Source organism: Podarcis tiliguerta, assembly GCF_965153285.1.
Source record: "Podarcis tiliguerta genome assembly, chromosome: 16".
Classification (NCBI taxonomy): domain Eukaryota; kingdom Metazoa; phylum Chordata; class Lepidosauria; order Squamata; family Lacertidae; genus Podarcis; species Podarcis tiliguerta.
In genome coordinates this window covers 16,609,069-16,629,910 of record NC_139549.1, presented here as the reverse complement: position 1 = coordinate 16,629,910, position 20,842 = coordinate 16,609,069, and the positions used below count along the sequence as shown (strand labels likewise).

Below are 20,842 nucleotides of genomic sequence, written 5' to 3'. Positions count from 1 at the left end.
CATTTTGTCCTTGGGGTAGCCTTCCCCTCACCTTTCCAGTCTCTTTGCCTCTCTGCAGGTTCTGTTTGTGTGAAACCAGTTGCCCGCAAGAGGACTATTTCCCACCCAATTTATTTGTCAAGATCAATGGGAAGCTCTGCCCTCTTCCGGTGAGTAAGCCTCCTCCCACCCGCTCCTCGGTTCCGTCAGAAGGGTCCACGACTCAGTGGCAAAAGTGCACCCTTTGCATGCAGAACATCCTGATCTCCCAAGTTGTACTTTTCAAATAAATGTTTTAATGTTATACTACAATCAAACAACCCTGCAACAGTACATGGCCTGTAGTACAATATACACCAGGCAACAGCCTCCATCACCATTCATCTTTCTAATGAATTAATAGCAGTCTTTTTTGCAGAAGTAAAAGGTGTGGTGAGTTCATCTATGTTTACCTATTGTCAAACCCCATATAGTTGGTGTATAGTTTACATAGTGTCTCAAAGAAGCACTTTCCTCATTACATCTCCCTTATTTTTTTTATTGTTTTAAACGGCTTTAAATATTGTACATGTGACTCAGCAGTCCTTTCTCATTAGTATTCATTGCTGACCAGAAGGTTCCAGGCTGTCTGATCCCTCCTTATATAGTTGCACGCAGGTGTGAGAGTCAGTCAGTCTTTCTTTTGTTTTCAAGCTATGCAGTTTGCCGGCATCTCTTTGTAACTGTTTTTTGAGCTATGCACCCAGTCAGGGATCTGGCTGAGGACTTGCAACCGCAGTGCTTATCGAAATGCTTCAGTAAAGCATATTTGCTGATGGAGTGAGCTGTTCGTGTGATTCATTTGCTGCCAACACTCTGCTGAGTTACTCTGCTGAACTCTGTACATGCCCTGGGGTCTGAGAGACCAGGCATGCATATCAGGAAAGTTCTGGGGGTGTCAGGACCCTAAACCTGACAGTATAATAATGTTGTAACCTGCCCTGGAATCTTAAGGTAAAGGGCAGGTAATAAACAATTATTATTAGTGGTGGTGTTCTGGAATGCACACTAGTGACTGCGGCCCCTTGATGACTCACCCACCATCCTTATTCTTGGTTCCCTGTATGTCCAGCCTTGGCAAAGGGTCAAGGGGCCTGACCTCAGATGTCCTCTTCTGCCTCTGCAGGGTTATCTTCCCCCCACCAAAAATGGGGCAGAGCCCAAGCGGCCCAGTCGACCCATCAACATCACCCCTTTGGTGCGGCTTTCAGCCACCGTCCCTAATACAATCGTCGTGAACTGGTCTTCTGAGTTTGGCAGGGTAAGGAGAAGCTTTGTAGTTTATGTTGCTCTTTTCTCCCCATGTGTGAACAGAATTATTCCAGTTTCCTGTCCACTCTTGCAACTGTGTGTATGAAAGCGCCTGTCCCAGTTAGGTGATCGGCAATAAATAAACTGAACATCCTGTGAGCAGCCCCTCCAGTTTGGCAGCTAAACATTTGTGAACATTCCATGCCATCAGCAAAGCTCAACCAATGGTTGAAGAAGGGCAGGGAGACCTGCAGCCAATGGACGAGAGCCGGGGTTTAGCCTGTTACTTAGATCAGCAAATACATTAATTCCTCTGTACAACAGTGAATAATAATTGGTTTCCTTCTGCCCAGAATTACTCCCTATCGGTTTATTTGGTGAAACAGTTGACATCGGTGACACTGCTACAGAAACTGAGAGCCAAGGGCATCCGAAACCCAGACCACTCACGAGCCCTGAGTAAGTTCTCTGTCCTTTGAAATCTTGTCTGCATCTGTCAAGGACGCTTTAGTTGTGGTTCCTTCATTGCAGGGAATGTGACCCTTGGGGTCCCTTCGAATTCTATGATTCTGCGTCAGGGATGTGTGTGCTTTTTTCTTGCAATTACCTCCAGGTGGTAGGTTAGCACTAGTGAAAAGCTCTCTTAGTCGCACAAGGCAAAGCACCTTTTTGCTGTCATCTTGGCTCACTGCAGCCCTTGTGCTGTGTATTGGGGACTGGTGAAAGTCATGTGCTTTATCTCTCATGAGCAGAAGTGCTGCCCGCTAGTGCAAAGAATTGAATACTACTCCCAGAACTGGATGGTTGAATGGGTCAATATGTCTGACTGTTAACCAGAAGGTTGGTGGTTCAAGCCCACCCAGGGACGGCTGTGGGCAAGGGGTCCCTTCTAATTTACAGTTCTATGATCTGTTTGCCCTCCTGCCTGCAGGAAATTGTTCATCCAGCCTAAATGTGGAGCAGAGCTTTACTCTACATCATATTTTTTAAAAGTCCCGGTGTAAAAAAAGATTGCTGAGTGGAGTCCCGCCCTCACGCACCAGGTGTTTCGGGGGGAATTAGAAGCCGCCTTGTATGGAGTTGGACCCTTGGTCCGTCTAGCTCAGGTCTACCCTGACAAGCATCACCTTTCCCAGGTTTCAGGCAGGGGTCTTCCCCAGCTGCCCCTGGAGATGAACCATTTCCCTTCTGCATGCCAGCTGATGCTTCACCCCGGAGCCATGGCTGTTCCCACACAGTGTGCCTCATTGTGTGTTCCTAATATTGAGTGAGCTCTTTGCTTTCTTTCCCCACACCTCACAGTCAAAGAAAAACTGACAGCCGATCCCGACAGCGAGATAGCGACAACGAGCTTACGAGTTTCTCTCATGTGTCCGGTATGTTGGGTTTCTCCTTTTATCTCTTTATTTCACATGAAGCCGTATATATGTAAATACATGAAGAACCACCAAAACACTCTAAATCTGCCTTGAGAATTAAACCAAATCTGTCCAAAAACAGATGAGGAGCTTGTTCCAGCCCAAGCTCATAAATATGTATTTGGAACCTGCAACTGGTGATTTGCTCGTTATGCACAAAAATCGCCTTTCTCCCGTTGTTGTTTCCGCTTTGATTTTGTATAATGCTGCAAACCAGCCTTCACCAAGCTGGTGCCCTCCACGTGTCTTGAATTACAGCAGCCTTTGCTGAGTTGGGAGCTGTAATCCAGAAAATTTGGAGGGCACGGGGTTAGTGAAGTCAGCTGTAAGCTTAACCAAAGATAATTAATCTGAGATGCATTTGGGAGGAAAACCCTCCCTCCCTTAAGTTTCCATATACTCTCAAATCTGGCCAGGAAGAAACAGTCCTTGGGGTAGTGGTAGGTAACTTGATGAAGATATCGACCCAGCGGCCGTGGAAAAGGCAAATACCATGCTAGGGATCGTTGGGAAAGGAGCTGAAGATAAAACTGCTGATAGAATGCTGTCATGCCAATCTGTACTGCAACTGTGCTCGGAATATTGTGTACAAAAATGGATATTGTAGGGTTGGGAAAGGTTCAGGAAAGGGCCAGCAAAATAATCAAGGGTGTGTGTGAAGCAAATCCCCTTATGGAGAAAGGCTGCAGCATTTGGATTTTTTTAGCTTGGAGAAAAGGCAAGTATGGAGGAGGTGGATAAAGAAAAGGTTTTCTCCCTCTCTGCTAACACTAGAGCTCAGGGACATGCAGAGAAGCTGAATGTTGGACGATTCAGGGCAAATAAAGTCCTTCACGCAGTGCCTAGAGAAACCGTGGAACTCGCTCCCTCAGGAGGCAGTCACGGCCAGCACCCTAGATAGCTTAAAAAGAAATTGGACTAATCCATGGAGGAGGAGAGAGCTATCGATGGTTTCTAGCCATTACGGCTCTGCTCTGCCTCCACAGTTGGAGGCAGCAATGCTTCTGAATACCACTTGCTGGAAACCACAGAAGGAGAGAGTTGCTCTTGTGCTGGGGTCCTGCCTGCTGGTTTCCCACTGGGACATCTGATTGGCCACTGAGATGCTGGGCTAAGATGGGGCATTGGCGTGATCCGCCAGGGCTCTTCTTAGGTCCTTGTGCTGGTCACAAATTCTACCCTGAGCATAGAGACCCAGAGGGCTTTCCCTCTCCCCTTGCAACTCTCTCTCTCAAGCCGACTTCAGAGCATTGAGAGAACAGGGTGGGAAATAAGCCTGGGAACTGCAGGGAGAATCGACCCAATTCCCCCCTCTTCCGTTAGTGAGTGGCTCCACTGGATCAGCAGCCCTTCCCTGAGCACAAGGAAAATCCCACTCCAGCACTTTTGCTCATTGTATTCAGTGTGAGGCCCCAGTTGGGGACTCCCAAGCAGTGCAGCAGAGCCTGCTTCCAGGGCGCTGCAGAAAACGAAGCTTCCAAGCCGCTCTGTGCTTCACTGAACAGGAGCATCTGATGTCAAGGCCCTGAATAAGAGTCCCTCTTCATCTGTGATTGCATTTGGGTTGATATAGTAATACTAAAGTTCTCCTCCTCTTCTTTTAGTTATGCTTATACAAGAATATGTAGACACACACACAAAATAGGTAGACAGAGAAAAAGTAATACAGAGCTGCGGAATAAAATTAATAACAGCAAACCAGTGTACAATATTGCTTCACTGAGTATCAGATGGTATCTGAATACCCTTCATAGCAAAGAATGAGAAACCGGAGGGACATTCAAAGAAGGGAAACCATTCTGCATCGAAGTTGTCAGATTCAGCCTCTCCCATCTCAGGCGCTCCAACAAAGCAACGTTCCAGACTCAAAACAGTAAAACTTCAGGACGCTTCCAATAACGGGCAATTACTAATCTGGCAGCCGCTAGAAGCTTTAGTTACACTAAAGCTTTCAGCCCCCATGAAAGCTTAATGGTATGGTATGTGAGCATAGGGAGTTTCTATGTGAAGCTTCTATTAGTGAAATTTCACCAATACCTGTGTTATCTGCAAAGGGCTCCCAGTCTGCGATCTGGACCAGGGTGGGCGGAAGGTGGATTGAGATCTCTGGATAATTTGAAGTAAGCCAGAAAGGATTTCTTAACTCCCAAGAGTGGTGGGATATAAACGCAGTAAGTAGATTATGATAAACAAACTCCCTCTTCCTTTCAGCTGGGCAAGATGAGGCTCATCGTCCCCTGCCGAGCTTTCACCTGCACCCACCTGCAGTGCTTCGACGCAGCCCTTTACCTTCAGATGAATGAGAAGAAGCCCACCTGGACCTGCCCTGTCTGTGACAAGAAGGCCCCCTACGAGGCCTTGATCATTGACGGGTAATGCTGGGGGAGGCTCGGAGGTCAGGCTCCCTCTCCCTACATGACCCCCCCTGCCCACAGCTTTTGCCATCAGACTTACTAAATTCTGGAGGGATGGTGGTGTTGTCTATCTTCAGGGCTGCATAGGTGTACTGTTTTATTACCTAGAAATTAATGGTTCCACAACCTCTGTAAATTAGTAAATGATTTAGTACAAGATGAGATTCTCCAGAAGCCACATTCTGTCCGCCATCTATGCTCTTCAAGAATTGCAGCCATACTTACAATTTTCTCCATCTTTTGTGTGGCCACAAACAAACCATGATGACCCTCTGGCTTGGCATAGCTCTCCTCCACTTTCCCTCCATGCAGACACCTGCTTTTGCTTTAAGGACAAACCACAGCGCTATGCCACTTACAAACTTGGGCCTGTGGTTGGTTCTATCTGACGTTTGTTAAAACGAGTCACGGTTTCTGGAGTTTGTATGTTACCTTGAACTATGGCCAGTTCCAAAGCAGCCAACCTGGAACCCTCCAGATGTTTTTGAACTGCAGCTCCCATCAGCCCCAGCCAGCATTGCAGTTGTCAGGGATGATGGGAGTTGTAGTCCAAAAGCCTTTGGAGGGGACCACATTGGCTACCCCTATTCTAAAGGAATGAGGACACTTCCTCTCCTCCTCCTTGTTCACGAAGACAAGAAGAAGGGTGTAGGGACTATGTAAGATTGTGGCCGACTGTGGATCAATTATAGTAATCTCAGACTCCACCAAAGTGGTGCCCTCCAGGTGTTTAGGGCTATAGCACTTCAGCCACTGTCCAGATGTTGAATCGCCCCTATGTTTTCCTCTGTTTCCCCTCCTTCCCCCCAGGTTGTTCATGGAAATCCTCAACTCTGTCACAGACTGCGATGAGATCCAATTCATGGAGGATGGCTCCTGGTGCCCCATGAAGCCCAAGAAAGAGAACCAGGAGGTTTGCCAGCCATCTGCTTACAACGGGCTGGAAGGTAAGAGGTAGTGAGGAGGCCTGGCACCTCCCTGTGCATGTTAGTTGGCCGTTGTGTGATTGAAACTGATTGGAGGAAGATTCAAAGTCCCCTTCTTCATGCAACACTGAGTTAAACTATGGAACTCCATCCCACATGAGGCAGCAATGACGGCCGCCAACTTGGTGGCTTTAGAAGAGGATGAGACATCTTTGAGTTCTTCTGGCCTTCATGGGGCCCTCGACTGGTGCCCTTTGGTCTGGGCCTAGCAGTGTCATGGCTAATGGTAGATTGATGAAGAGCCAAAATACTTTAGAGTGGCATTTTGGGACAGATCCTCACAACAGACAGACAAGAGCAAGGCAAGAGATAAAGATACAATGGCCAAGTTAGCAAGCAAAACACAGTTCTTGACCAGCCCAAGGGCTGTAAATTCCTGCCTTGACACACTTTTGCCACTTTGTCGAGCAACAGATGTCACCTTTGTGCAGCATGTGATGTTGTAGTTGTGCAAAATTTGGGGATTTTACACTCACACCCCTCCTGCATTTAAGCAGGCAAGAGATATTATAGTCACAGTGCAAGGGCAGGGCCAAGCCAGGCATAAGCAGTTGAGGAGAGGGCAGTGCAGAGCCACAGCCCCTCTCCTCCTCTTCAGACATCCAAGCTCATCATGATCTCAGTTAAAGGCAGCCTTGAAGAGGAAGAAGCTCTTCAGGTCTTGCCTACGTGTCTGTATGGCAAGGGCAATATACAGGAGCTTCGGAAGTGAAGTGCCATAGTCCTGAGACCCCTGCAGCGCCTTCTGCTCCTCCTTCCTAAGTCAGCCTAGCTTACATCCTTTGATGTTACTCAACTCCCAACTTCCATCACTCCTGGTTGACACAGCTAGTGATCAGGAATGAAGGGATCAGGGAGCCCAACTGTACACCTTCCTGACGGGCGGACAGGGAACTCCCTGCTGTCTGTGCTAACCTGAGTGCTGACGAGTTTCAAGATCGGAGCCCTGCTGCTGTTTTACGGCAGGGCTGTCTGTCTTCGCCTACGCTAACCTCTTTTCTCCTCCTCTTCGCAGCCTCGCTGTACACAGTGGGCTCTGACGGGAAGCAGCTGGCCGAAGGCAAGAAGAAAGTGGAGGTCATCGACCTCACGCTGGACAGCTCTTCGGACGAGGAGGAGCCCCCGGCCAAGAAGCCCTTCCCACTCACCACTGCGGCCATCCCATCTGCAGCGGGACCCAAGGGGTGGGGCTCACTTTGTGTTTCCTCTGTGTTGGGTTAAACCTTCTTGCATGGAAAGAAGGGAGTGTAGGAGCCTGAGAAGAGCCTAGCCGGCGGATTAGGCCCAAGGGGGTATCCGTCTTATCCAGCATCCTGTTCTCACAGTGGTCAGCTAGGTGCCCATTGGAAACCGGCTAGCAGGACGTGAGCATGCTAAACCACGGCTGTGCTGTCCGCCAGCAACTGGGATTCAGAATCCTTACTGTAGCCATTATGGCTAGTAGCCATCGATAGTTTCATCGAAGCCACTCTCTTGTGCGGAATGCTCCAGGTCCAGATTAAGCGGGTTAATCAGAATGGGGAAGAGCAGAGAACAATAAGGAAAGCCTTGCTGGATCAGGTCAAGGGGGGGTCATCTTGCCCAGCATCCTTTTCTCACAGGGACCAACCAGAGGTCAGTGGGAAACCCACAAACACAAGAGCCCCTCCTGTGGTTTCTAGCAAGTGGTATTTGGAAGCAATGCTGCCTCCGGCCGTGGAGGCAGTGTAGCCATTGTTACCAGTAGCCATCAATAGCTTTATTGGATTCGCCTACCCCCTACCCTTTAAAAGCTATCCAGGATGGTCACCCTCATTGCCTCCTGCTGGAGCAAGTTCTATAGTTTTAGGTCATGTGCTGCGTGAAGAAGGCCTTTGTTTTGTCTGTCCTGAGTCTTCCCACGTTCAGCTTCATTGGATGACCCCGTTGGGTTCTAGTATTAGGAGAGAGGGAGAAAGACTTTGGTCAGTACACTGTGCATATGATTTGATACCTCTCCGCCATGTGCTCCCCCTTTATTTTCCTTCTCCAAGCCTAGTCTTTCTGTTTCATTTCAGAGTATTAAGCCCTGACCACCAGCCCTCCTCGGTGTTGCGCAGCCCCCCGATGGCCACGGTGGGGAGCGACTACCTCTCCAGCCTTCCGATCCCCGACTACCACCCTTACCAGGTCCCCTCGGACATCCAAGGTAATTTGGGCTGCGTCACTCAGCACAGGACCAAAACTTGCCTTTAGTTCCTTGTTGCTCTGTTTTGTATCCCCGTAGGAGCAGGGTAACTTAATTCCACCAGAACCAAGCAGTTTTGTCACAGGACTCTCTGCACTGTGAATGCTTAGTCCAGTGGTTCCCAAACTTTTTTGGGATATCACCCCCCTGGTTCCATAAACTGTTCCCCTGTGCCCTCGACCCATGTTGGATAAATGGTCTGAAGTATACCTCACAGAAAAGGATGCAGGCTCCAAGTGAAAAGAGAGGCCTTTATTGGAATGCAAATGCACCTAGGGACAGCCTCAGAAATGAGAGAGGCTGTGAAGAAGCACAGCCAATCTAATACTTCTTACACAATCCCAGTACAGTGGTGCCCCGCAAGACGAATGCCTCGCAAGACAGAAAACCTGCTAGACGAAAGGGTTTTCCGTTTTTCGATGCGCTTCGCAGGACGAATTTCCCTATGGGCTTGCTTCGCAAGACGAAAATGTCTTGCGAGTCTTGAGATTTTTTCCTGCTCCCCACCCCCTTTTTCTAAGCCGCTAAACCGCTAATAGCCTTTTAGCAGCTAATCCGCTAATCCCTTAAGCCTTTAATAGCTGCTAAACCGCTAATAGCACTAATCTGCTAAGCCGCTAATAGGGTTGCTTCGCAGGACGAAAAAACCGCTAGACGAAGAGACTCGGGGAACGAATTAATTTCGTCTTGTGAGGCACCACTGTATATACCTCTGAAGGATGCAGCTGTGGACACAGAGCCCTGCGGAGAAAGAGAGCTGAGGGTTGCTGGTCAGAACCAGGCAGGGAGGCAAATCAACCTCATGTCTGGCTTTCAGGGCGTGGTGGGATGGAGCAGCATGAACTCTGTTAGAACGTATGGCTTGCTCGGGATTTTCCATGCCAAAACACACCCTAGAAAACATATTTGTGACCTTCGTGGATATAAGCAGAGTAAGCTTATTTGCAAACATTTTTTAATTTTCTCCTTAAGCCCACCCCATATCCTTCCTGGCACATTTTCGAAACCTTGAGACCAAAAATGTTGGCTGAGATGCCGTACGCTGTGCAAAGCCCCCAGGATCTGGTGTGTGTCAATGTGCCGTTGTTGCTCAGTTGGCAGAATACAGAGTCTCACTCTCGCCTGGTATAAAGTGAGCCGCTCCCCACCCTGCCAGGTGCTCCCTGCCCCTCCTGATTGATAAGCCTCATTCCCATCGTGATGCTTGTATGTTTGTGTCCAAAGGAATTGTGGCCTGGGGATTTGGCAGTGCAAGAGAGGAGAGGAGAGAAGGCAGAGTCCGAAAAGTAAAAAAAGGTGAAGGCTCTGAAGACAAACAGACAGACAGGAAATGCTGATGTAACTGCGGTCGCTAAAGCTGCCAGCTCAATACCCACCCAAACCTGGCCCAGAGAGGATGTCAGGCACTTTGGCATGTCATGGGCCAGCTGCTGTGTGGCACAGCTCCCTCTCTGCACACCAGCCATAAGGCCAGGAAGCTTCCCCCCCCCCCCCACTGGTCTCTCTCCCGGCTGCCCCCAACCTAGGTGCCTCCATACCAAGCAAACCCCAGTGCCCTGTGCCCCCCAGGCCAAGCAATACTGCTCCAGCCGAAATGACAATGCCAGTTTTTTGACTGGGTGTGTTGCAACATCCCTTTTCCTCAGCTGTGCGGCAGGGAGGGGGCAGCGTTTTCTCCTTGCAGCGGGGATGTTGCTCACAGGAGGACCCCTCTGCCCCTGCAGGCAGTGGGGGGGGGGCATGGAGGCAGGTGGGTCACCCATCTCAGGAGTGCTCCTCAGGCCTTCCCAGGACACTGAGACCTTTGCGGTGTCCATGGAGACCGGCCCTCCTGCCATGACCAAAATATCTTTTCCTACACCCCTCCCAACTTTACAATATTTTTTTTTAGTAATCCCCTCCTCTTCTCCAATATGTTCATTTTACCATTAAGATTATTTTTTCACCTTTTCATTTTTCTAGGTCTGGATTTGTTTTCCTTCCTTCAAAGTGAAAATCAGGTATGTTCCCCCCCCCTCCCTTTCCCTTCATCTCCCCATCCTCCCTTCCCCAGTCTTCATTTCTCCATGTATTCAGCAACATAGCCACCCAGTGAGCTTTCTCTCCGCCCTTCACCCTTGAGCACACCTAGCCTTTCTCTTGCCACTGAGCTAACCCAGCAAACACAGGCTGGGGGAAATCAGCCTTTTCCCTGCCTCTTGCAAATTCCTACCTCCTTGCTTCGCTCTGTCTGTTTTCACCGTGGGTGGCAGGCTGCTCCCCCGCCAAGCACGTTCCTTTCAAAGTGCATTCACCGTGTGGATCCATTCCTAGAACTGTTCTGAGAAATAAGAACAGCTGAACAGCCCGCGGCTCCGTGGAAAGCAAATTGCGTTTGTCTGGGGTGATATTTCTGGGACGTTAGAGCTGAGCTGTTGCGCTGAAGCCCTTGCAGAGAGGCTGGCTTGGAGCTAGCCGTTCAGGTTGTGCAATGAGCTCCTATAAACATCTTTGCAAAAGAGTCACTCTTGTCTTGCAAAATGTTCTGCTTTGATCTAGCGAGCTCAGCTCCCGAGATTGCCAGTAACAATCTGAGAAACTTCGAGGGAACTTAACCTGATGAGAACAAAGTTGGATTTTGAAGTAGGGGTAGGGAGGGGGCAGTTTCTCTTTCTCCGCTGGACTTTGCCCACCTCCTCCTTTCCAAACTGTCCCCAAGCAAAAAATGTTTGTGAGAGGCATGTTAATTGGTCTTAGAGGTAGTTGCCTCATCTGCTTCCCACTCCGAGGAAATCCTCATGAACTGCAAGACTCTGCAACTCATGAGTCATCTCCTTTATCTGCCTTTAGAGAAAGGAGTTTTGATTTTCCTGGGACTTCTTAAAGCTGTTGCTGCCTGTTGGATTTGGGTGGGGAAGCAGGGAGCCTGTCTGGCCGGACTTGGTAAATTCACAGTTCCTCTTACCCTTTTCATGGGGATATCCTTTGCTCATAATGCCAGCCACAGCTTATTAAACCATCGTATGAAACTCTGGTTGGTTTGATTGTCTGAACCCGGCCTAGCAGATTAATTGTGCTTTTGTTTCACTGCCCGCAATCCAGAGTTTTGTTGATGCTTACAGACCTTGGCTCCTTGTTAACTGTGGCTTGCGATTGTGCAGGAACCCAGGGCTCTTCTTCACCTAGGAAGTTTTGGGGCTCCCCCACACGCTCGCCAGGCTGCAGAGGCACCAGGCAAGAAACCAAACTTTGGAGAAATAAGCTCTGGTTTATTTGTCTGTGTGCCAGACTTGGGGGTTTGTTCGTTTCCGTGGGTCAAGCTCTTACATCAGACTTCCTTTAATTTGACGTCCATGTCTATTTGGCAGCAGACAAGACCATGGGAGTTCTAGGGGTTTTGTTTTTAAGTGTTTTCCCTGAAGTTTTCCCACCCCTCTCCTCTGACATAATGGATCATGCCGGCTCACAGCCTTGGTCAATACCTTTTAACTCGTTGTTGTTGTTTGTTTTGCATCAAATAACTGATTGTCTCCTTCCCTGACAGCATTACAGCCCTTCCGTGATCACCTCCCTGGATGAGCAAGACACCCTGAGCCACTTCTTCCAGTATCGTGGCACCTCACCCCATTTTATGAACCCCCTGGCCCCTGTGGTGGTGGGGTCCCATGGCACCGTGGGCTCCCCCACCGGCAGCAGCAGCCGCATGAACAGTGTTGTCTCTTCGCCCACCACGGCCTTGCGGGAAAGCCACGTGCGCAGTGGCACCGTGGGGGGCAGCCCCATCTTGCCGGGGTGCCGGCCAGATATCATCTCTCTAGACTAAAAGCTTGCGGCATGGAAGATACCCTTTCCCTACAGGAGGGCAGGAGGTGGAATCGTCGTTCCCCCACTAGAGTGAAACAAGGAAAAGACAGAATTCCGTCAAGCCTGTTTCTCAGAAAGAGACAAATCGGGCAAAGATCTTTCTCTTGTTTTCCTTCAGGGCTCTTTTTTTTTCATTCTGCAATTCCGCTCAAGGTCTGAAAAATTATGGAATTGACTCGGGACAGTTTGGGGGGTCCAAGAATCTCGCTTTTTCATTTGGCCTTGGAGCTGCTTGGGAGTTTTGAGCTGGTGGAGTCCAGAAAGCCCTGAAGAACTGGGGAAATAAGATTTAATTTCAGTCACGGGAGGGTCGAGTTCCAGGTCCCCACGGCTTAACGGAAGCAGGATTATTTATGCAAAACGAGGCAAATGAAGACTCGTCGACATATAATCTTGAGTTGCAGAATTCCACTTTTTTTTTTTTTTAAGCCTGAAACCTGGGTTTCTTCTGTCCAGGATTTGAATGCAGAATCCTCAGTGAATGCAGAATGCCAGTGAACTCAAGGCAACTTTATCGTAAGCACGAATAAATTTGGTGTTTGGGCACAGCTCATACTCAGCACATCGCCAGCTCTGCAACCAATGACCAGAGATCCCAGGCAGGTTATATTGGACCATTTCAGTCTGGCATTAAAAAAACAAAAATGTGGAAGTTTGATAGAATTCTTTGTCAGGGAAGGACATACTGTATGTGCCCGATGAAGGGCTGACGTGAGACTTGAAAGCAGTGTACTAATTTGCCAAAACCAAAGCCACCCCCCACCCAAGCAGATTTTTAACAGACTCATCCAGTGAGGGCATAAGAGGAAACTCGCTTCCACAGTGAGGAGTGGCTGGTTCCAGCTGACAGAGTTTTGCCACAAATAAAACAGATTTCTCAAAGATCCTCCACGTGCCCAAACTTATTACACTCAAGAGAGCCTGACGGCAAGCAAAAAAAGAAGGTATTTTACTCATAATGAAGATGAAGTAGAAGCCCAGGATGAGCTTTGGAGCAGCTCAAGGACTCAAAAGGACTGGGGAACCGTGATTCCACTTTCCTGCTGACTTTCCCGCGTTGGGGACTTCCGTGACTGTTTTCTCCTCTTCCCCTGGGCTGCGTGCGCACTTGATGGGAGCCGCGGGTGGGTGGAGAGCTTGTGCCCTCTACAGAGCAATGGGCTGTGACTTCTGGGTCTGTGTAAACAAAACCTGACCCATCGCAGGCAACACTGTCTTGACTCTTTGTCATAGGTACCTCCTTAGCTGTGCTTCCTTGACATTCGGACTTAGGCTAATGATGCAGCCCCAGGGGACGCTTCTGAAACCAGCATGCCCTTAAAAGTCCCGTGGTTTGCACCCCCGTGTCTCTGTCCTCCTCTCCTCCATCACCAACGTCCACGGCAGACCTACCCATCCTCGAGACTGTTGTTACCACAGTGTATTTTTCTAAAGCTGTAGATCTAGGGTTCCCGTCCCCACTCCTCTTAAAGTATTTCCTGCCAATCTTGTACAGAGAACAAAAGATATATATATAGATATATATATATAGATATATATAATTATTATAATCTATATTTTCAGTTTTTGTACATAAGAAACTCCAAAGATCTTTTCTGTGTTTCCCCCCCACCCTTTCTTCCGAGGACGAAATGAAGGTTGCACTTCCCTCCCTGCCCAGGTGGGGGCAGCGCATCGTCCATTGCACAAACTTTATTTATGTATTTAAGTGTATAATTGTTTTGCGTGTGTGTGTTTTAAGTCCGTAGCCGCTGCTTCTGCATTTTCCGCTTCCTGCACCTGCCCGTCTCGCCTTTTCCAAGCCAGACGATGCGGTGAGAAAGACAGACAGTGTTCTGGAAAGCTAAGCACTTTTTCCTTTTCTATCCTGTTGCTTTTGACAACAAGAACAAGCCTTGAGCGGAGTGGTTCTGCCCTAAAAGGCAGTTTAGAACTTAAATAATAAAATCTCTCCCTGCTTGAAAGCAACAGGAGCACTAAGCCAGATGCAGCAAAGCAGTGACAGCCTTATGAGGAAGCTTTTGCCTCTTCAACTTTATTTTTTTTAATCACTCGACAAAGACTCCACAGTGTGCAGATCAAAAAGCCAGAAATGCCCAATTTCAGGGCAGGAAATGTCCCAATGCATTTTGATCAGAGCTGTTAATTCTGTTTGGCGTAGCCCGTTACCCAGATCTCCCACTCATCGGAGAACTTTGCTTCGATAAGTCCTTCTTCATGTTTCGTTTTAAATCTGAGTTTGGAACAAGAAAGAGGTTTTGATGAATCCTGGGCTTCCTTGGGAGCTTATCTGGGGTTCCTGAACGGGAAGGTAATAGGAGACATTCGCTCCCTGCGTTGGGACCATAGTTGAGTGGTAGAGCCCTTCCATTACATGCAGAAGGCGCGAACCCTGCCTCTCCAGCCAAAAGGATCAGCTGGCAAAGTGAGGTGGAAGTCAGAATTAAACAGCCCAAAAACTTCCTAGCATCACTGGGCCAAAGCTGCCTCGAAATGCTTCACTTCCAAGCAGCAACACATAAAATCCGCATACCGTATTTTTCGCTCTATAAGACGCACCAGATCACAAGATGCACCTAGTTTTTGGAGGAAAACAAGAAAAAAAAATTCTGAATCTCAGAAGCCAAAACAGCAAGAGGGATCGCTGCGCAGTGAAAGCAGCAATCCCTGTTGCTGTTCTGGCTTTTGTGATAGCTGCGCAGCCTGCATTCGCTCCATAAGACGCACACACGTTTCCCGTTACTTTTTAGGAGGGAAAGAGTCTTATAGAGCAAAAAATACGGTACTTCACGGCCATCCAAATTTGAGTTTGTTGGAAGTTCCCACTGTAGGGAATGTCTTGTTTCAGCAGCACTTATGTCTGCCAGACTACAGCGTAAGGGTTGGTGCCTTGGAGGTCATCCAACCTTTGCTTTAACACAGATTAGTTTCCTCACCTCACCCCATCCCAATATATCATTTCACTAACATTTTAGAGGATGCTTGAATGGATGCAAATACACTACACCGTTTCTTCAGAGCATCCTTTGGTGGGCAGGCAGTATTAATCTGCATTGGTGATCTGCGGCTGTAGAAGTGGGATATTTTGAATCGGAAAGGTAATGAAGAGTTGAAATGGTGGAACTCCCTCCTACAGGAAGCAGCAATGGCCACCAACCTCCATGGCTTTAAAAGATTAGGCAGATTCATGGAGGAGAGGGCTATCAGTAGCTGCTCACCGCTGCCTCCAGGAATGCCAGGTGCTGGAATCCTGCTTTCCAGGTTTCCCATGGGCATCCGGGTCGCCACCACTGAGAACAGGATGCTGGGCTAGATGGGCCACTGGCCTCATCCAGCAGGCTTTTCTGATATTCTTCATTATGTGCCATTAGGTGTGCGACTTGGGTGTCCCCATGTCATTTCCATCTAGGGGGTTGTTTTTCAAGGCATCTGCTTAGAACGGTCAAACGCCGAGAGAGTTACACCTTCTGGGTGGGTTGGGAGCCACTTTTCTAGCTGACATAAATCTATAGCGCTAGACTGCAAAACGCGCCGACTCCTGTCACCCAGCCCTAGGCATTCGTCTCCAGAAAACTCCATTTCTGTTTATACAAAAACTCAAGTCTCTAGTCCTTTGGAGGAGAAGCGTTGTGATGTGAGGCTATTCTTTGAGCAAAGTTTGAAGCTAGAAATAAAGAGCTAGAGGTGGGGAGGGAGCTCCTGCCCTATATTACAGCTGCAGTCTTCTCTTCCAACCTCAAATCTCCACCATGCTTGGTACACCTCCCCCCCCCCCTTCCTCCTGAGCATTGCCAACATTCCAGCTCCTTCGAAGCATGAAATCTTGGTAAGCGATACTGCAAATTTCTCTTCCAACAACACATGCATCTATTTGCGGTGACCTGACTTGTCTTTCAAGGATGGGTGTGGGGAGCCTTCAGGAAGACACTTTCTTGGAACTTGGGGGCAGGTGTCCCCCAAGGTTCCTACCCCCCCCCCTTGGCATGCAGCCTTGTGGCTGTTTATCAAGTGGGGGTTAAGACCAGGCAGCCGCATGAGGAACCGCCAAGCTCTACAGGCATATATGTTTTGTACATTAACAGTGAGCATTTGGGGACAAAGAAAGGTCAGGGGTTCTGGTTTTTCTTTCAATGCCATTATCAACTGCTTTAAAACAATGTTTCTGCAGACAAAACACACACCCTGCTTCATCTCACTAACCTCATAAAACGTTTCATCTGCACCCCAATAGCAAAAAAGAGGACTGCTTCGCTTCACACTTTTGGGTCTCCTTTTTCTGTCCATTGAATCTCTTTGTTTTATCAGCTTGGAGCCATTGTGTATATGCAAAAAAGTACCTTTTAGATAAAATAAATTCTTGGCAAAAGAACTGTTGTGGAGTTCTAACTTCATTAGTGCCAATTTCCAGCCTCAGCTGGTTCACCTGCTATGGCTGTCCCTGGACCAAGAGAGCCTGGTTGGCAGTCCTGACTGGACTACTGCAATGTGCTGCACCCGGGGCTACCCTTGAATTGTAGAGTTGGCAGGCAGGCTGGAAGCCGCAGCTGGTACAGGATACGGCTGCCGATCTGCTGAGCAGAGCAGCAAAGTGGAGCCATATGTCGCCCACTTTTTAATTTTTGTTGGGTTTTTCAAAACAATATTTTTAAAATAAGAATAGCAACAGTTGATTGCAAAAGATGTGTTGCCCCTTCCTAAAAAGCACGGCCATTGTGGACATGGGCCACAGTGGCGCAGTGAACAAGTTGTAAGACTTTTGAGCAAGAAGACAGGGCTTCAAATCCACCCCACTTCCACGGGTTATTTTCTGTCCTCTTGAATGCAAAGGGAACTTCGAAGGAGCTGGAATGTTGGCAATGCTCAGGAGGAAGGGGGGGGGGGAGGTGTACCAAGCATGGTGGAGATTTGAGGTTGGAAGAGAAGACTGCAGCTGTAATATAGGGCAGGAGATGCATTCCTTTGGAGAGGGCTTCCGGGTTACATCACCCTTGTTGTAAACAAAAATCTGCCCTTTTTCCCTTATGGGATATCCAAGAGCCCATATAGAGTCCTTACGTAGGTTCCCTATTGGTAGGAGAAAATAACAGAGGCCAACCAGAGAATATTGAGAAGCAAAGCAGCTACTAAGCCTGATCTTTATTGATCTGTTGCAACGGGGTGCTCCCCTCACACGCAGGAAAGGAGGAGGACCCAGAACCAAGGTGTGCCTGCCCTTATATAGACATTTTAAATTGCCCACCCTGGAGTCCAAGACCACCCCCAGAAACATCATACATACCTCACAGAAAGGGCAGTCTACAGCAGAACAGCATCCATATGTCAAGAATGCTCTAGTTGTGATTCCTGCATTGCAGGGGGTTGGAATAGATGAGCCTTGGTGTCCCTTCCAACTCTACAATTCTGATTCACTCTTATGGGCAAGCTCTGGTGACTCGGTGGTTTCTTGGAACTCTAGTTCAGGAAAGGAGGCCTTTTTCCATCCGAGTGCTGAATTCCCTGATGGGCAGCCTGCCTAGTTCCTAGAGTGGTTTAACAATCTATCTCTCCACAGTGAACTCTGGGAGCTGCAGCTCTAGGAGGGCATTAAGTGGGTCTCCTAGGAACTCTCAGCACCCTTAACAAACTACAGCTCCCAGAATTCTTTGGGGCAATTTAAAGTGGCACCCTAGGACTTTAAATGTATGTCGCCTCTTCCTCTTACATCCAACCAGCCTTTTAACTGGGAATGGCAAACCCCAGATATTTCATGGGCAAAGATGGGGGCATACTTTTGTACTGGTGATAACCTTGTTTACACACCCAGCTTTGCCTACTCTCACCGGTCATCGCTAACCTGTACATGGAACACTTTGAAACCAATGCTTTAGACAAGTCAGAACACAAACCCAAACTTTGGCTCAGATATGTTGACGACACCTTTGTAATTTGGCCACACGGGAAGGAAAAACTGGATAGCTTCCTCACACATCTCAACAGCCTACACCCCAAAATACAATTCACTATGGAAATAGAAGCCAACAACCAACTTCCCTTCCTTGACGTCCTAATCTACAAAAAACCTGATGGCTCCCTAGGACACACTATCTACCGGAAAAAAACACACACCAACCGCTACTTACATGCACAATCACACCACCACCCTGCACAAATAAACTCCGTAGCCAAGACTCTCATCTCCAGAACCAAACGCCTGGCTGACGAAGACCACTTGACAACTGAGTTACAGAATCTCTCAAATGTGTTAATTGCCAATGGATACCAGCAAAACAGGGTTACGAAGCTAATCCAAAAAGAAACACCCCCCAAAAACCAAGACACAGAAGAAAACAATGGCATAGCCCTCCTTCCTTATATCAAGGGCACTACAGATAAAATTAGCAAAATCCTCCATAAACACAATATCAAAACAGCCTTTTGCACCAACCAAAAAATAGCCAATATCCTCAGAAACCCCAAGGATAAAATTCAGTTGGAAAACCAAGGGGTCTATGAAATACCCTGCAAAGTCTGCCCAGCCACGTACATTGGACAAACAAACAGACGAATAAATGCACGGATCGCAGAACACAAGAATGCCGTCAAAAAAGAAGAAAAAACTTCCTCTCTTTTCCAACACATGAAAGAAACAGGACACGAAATTAATTTTGCAGATTCCAAATTGCTCTTTAACATGGAACATCACCACAAGAGAATAATCATGGAAGCCATCGAGATAGAGAAACACCCTCACAACATGAACAAGCGTGACGACACATCCCGCTTGCCAGACATCTGGAAATTAGCCCTCCCCACAAAATCTGACACCAGATCCAGAGGCACACAGAACGCCATCACCAATCAACCACACCAGACCCAAACCCAGACCCTCTCCACAGATAAATTACAGACACCATCCAGTAGCCAAACCAGGGTGGCACCTCCGGATGCTGCACCCCCCTGCAATCCCTACACAGATCTGGCTGGCACAGGCCACAAAACCACAGCTCGCCCCTATACACGAAGCCAAGCCAGAGCACAACCAAGTGCAGTACAGCCATCTTCTCAGAAAAACTCTTCACAAAGTTCAAGAGTTCAAGACACGAAGGCTTTAGCAACTAATCCACACCTAATGACCCACCTAAGTGGGATTCAGGAAATCACTCAAGAAATCACTCAAGATATCCCTCAAGTAATTAAGGAACAAAAGAAGAAAAGGCACACTAGCCTGGGAACCTCCTCTCTGCCCAGAACATTGGAGGCTATACACCACACCTCCTCAACAGTATTTATAGGAACTCAAACACTGAGATCCTGCTCTGTTCCAGTAACAAGAAGCCGAAAGCACCAGCCTGAAGATGACGAGTGAGACCTCGTCGAAACGTCGCCTAGACACCCCAACTTTTACACGGGAAGACACCCGAAGACACCAAAACCTGCATATATATATATATATATATATATATATATGTATGTAAACATCAAAACCAAGAGCCTCTTCTATTCTCTCCCATACTAACTACCTCGCTTCTAACTCCCACCCTGAGCAGAAAAATAAGATGTCACAAAGGAGGGTGGGTCACTGTTACCCTGACAACCCACCCACTTGCGCCCTGGGCCAATCCTGCGCCTCCTGCGTCTTGACGCTTCTTCGGAACTTTGAGGCTCCTGCCATTCTGTCTGGCAGCTGGCTGAAACATCTCTCTTCCACTTTCATTCCACTTTGAGAAGCTTAAGCTTCTCCCAGGCGGTTCCCCTTTAAGCAATGTTTCTAGTGAGAACCTTTTAAATACAGGAGACAACTCATATCTCCCAAGTTTAGGGGAAGAGCCATAGCTCAGTGGTGGCGCTTCCCCATTGCATTGCAGAAGGCACCAGGTTCAAATTCTGACATTGCCAGGTAGGGCTGCGAGAGACTCCCTGCCTGAAACTCTGGAGAGCTGCTGCCAGTGGGGGCCAGTCACCTCCCACCATTTCAGACCCACATTTAACCCAAATACACACCCCTCATTTAGCTTGTTACCGGAAAAATCCGAGGGCTCCCTTGGACAAAAAGTAAAGACACCAACCAGAGTAAATTGGAGCAAATCAGCAGCCTGTAGGCTTGGCCTTTATTGTACTGTTGCAGCAGGGTGTTCCCCTCACTCGCAGGAGAAAGACACAGGAAAAATGGTGTGCAAGACCTTATAAAAACTTTTGAAATTCCCCTCCTCTAGGTCAAGCCCACCCCCAGAAACATCATGCATACATTACAGAAAGGAGGGGTTGAGGGAGGAGTTGTGGTGGTAACCTGAGTGTCCTGTCACCTGGCTGGTTCCCTTCTACCCCTCCCCATGAGTCATTTTCTGAAGACAAAAGGTAGTCGCAGTTTCCTGCCCCCTGAGGGAAAATCTGATCATTGTCCTTTGTTCCAGTCCATGCTGAATCCACTCCCATATGCAAGTTCTTTGTGATCTTGATTGTCTTCTGTCTGGAATCATCAGGGTTGGCATAGCAACTGGGCAGGGCTCCTGTGGATGTGCTGGTATGGTGAAGGGATTATGGCGCCCTGTATCAAACCTTCCCCATTTTGTAGTCTTTCCTTCATGGAGTAAAATAAGTGGAACAGTGCAAATCCAATGTATGGTTGATTTTCTATGAATTTATAACAGAAGTGTAGCGTATGTAGTGTATGAGGTTTGTACAAACTGAATGATGGGAGGGGGGGTTCCTGCTACAAGCTAGAGTGAG

The 20,842-nt window shown here is 48.1% G+C and overlaps 1 protein-coding gene across 7 annotated transcripts in view; it reads left to right on the top strand.

Annotated features, from left to right (window-relative positions):
* PIAS3 (protein inhibitor of activated STAT 3) overlaps positions 1-16,505 on the top strand; it is a 34,228-nt gene extending 17,723 nt beyond the window's left edge. For 3 of the 7 annotated variants that reach the window (XM_083417163.1, XM_083417160.1, XM_083417161.1), the window contains 11 exons: positions 59-149; positions 1,145-1,279; positions 1,623-1,728; positions 2,572-2,645; positions 4,899-5,059; positions 5,912-6,048; positions 7,103-7,271; positions 8,124-8,254; positions 9,518-9,589; positions 10,256-10,293; positions 11,817-16,505. In XM_083417163.1, the coding sequence (XP_083273289.1) occupies positions 59-149; positions 1,145-1,279; positions 1,623-1,728; positions 2,572-2,645; positions 4,899-5,059; positions 5,912-6,048; positions 7,103-7,271; positions 8,124-8,254; positions 9,518-9,589; positions 10,256-10,293; positions 11,817-12,095 (1,393 nt within the window). In that variant the 3' untranslated portion in view covers positions 12,096-16,505. The remainder of the gene's footprint in view (positions 1-58; positions 150-1,144; positions 1,280-1,622; positions 1,729-2,571; positions 2,646-4,898; positions 5,060-5,911; positions 6,049-7,102; positions 7,272-8,123; positions 8,255-9,517; positions 9,590-10,255; positions 10,294-11,816) is intronic. The other 4 variants (XM_083417165.1, XM_083417162.1, XM_083417164.1 and 1 more) reach the window with 2 other exon arrangements.
* The last annotated feature ends 4,337 nt before the right edge of the window (positions 16,506-20,842 follow it).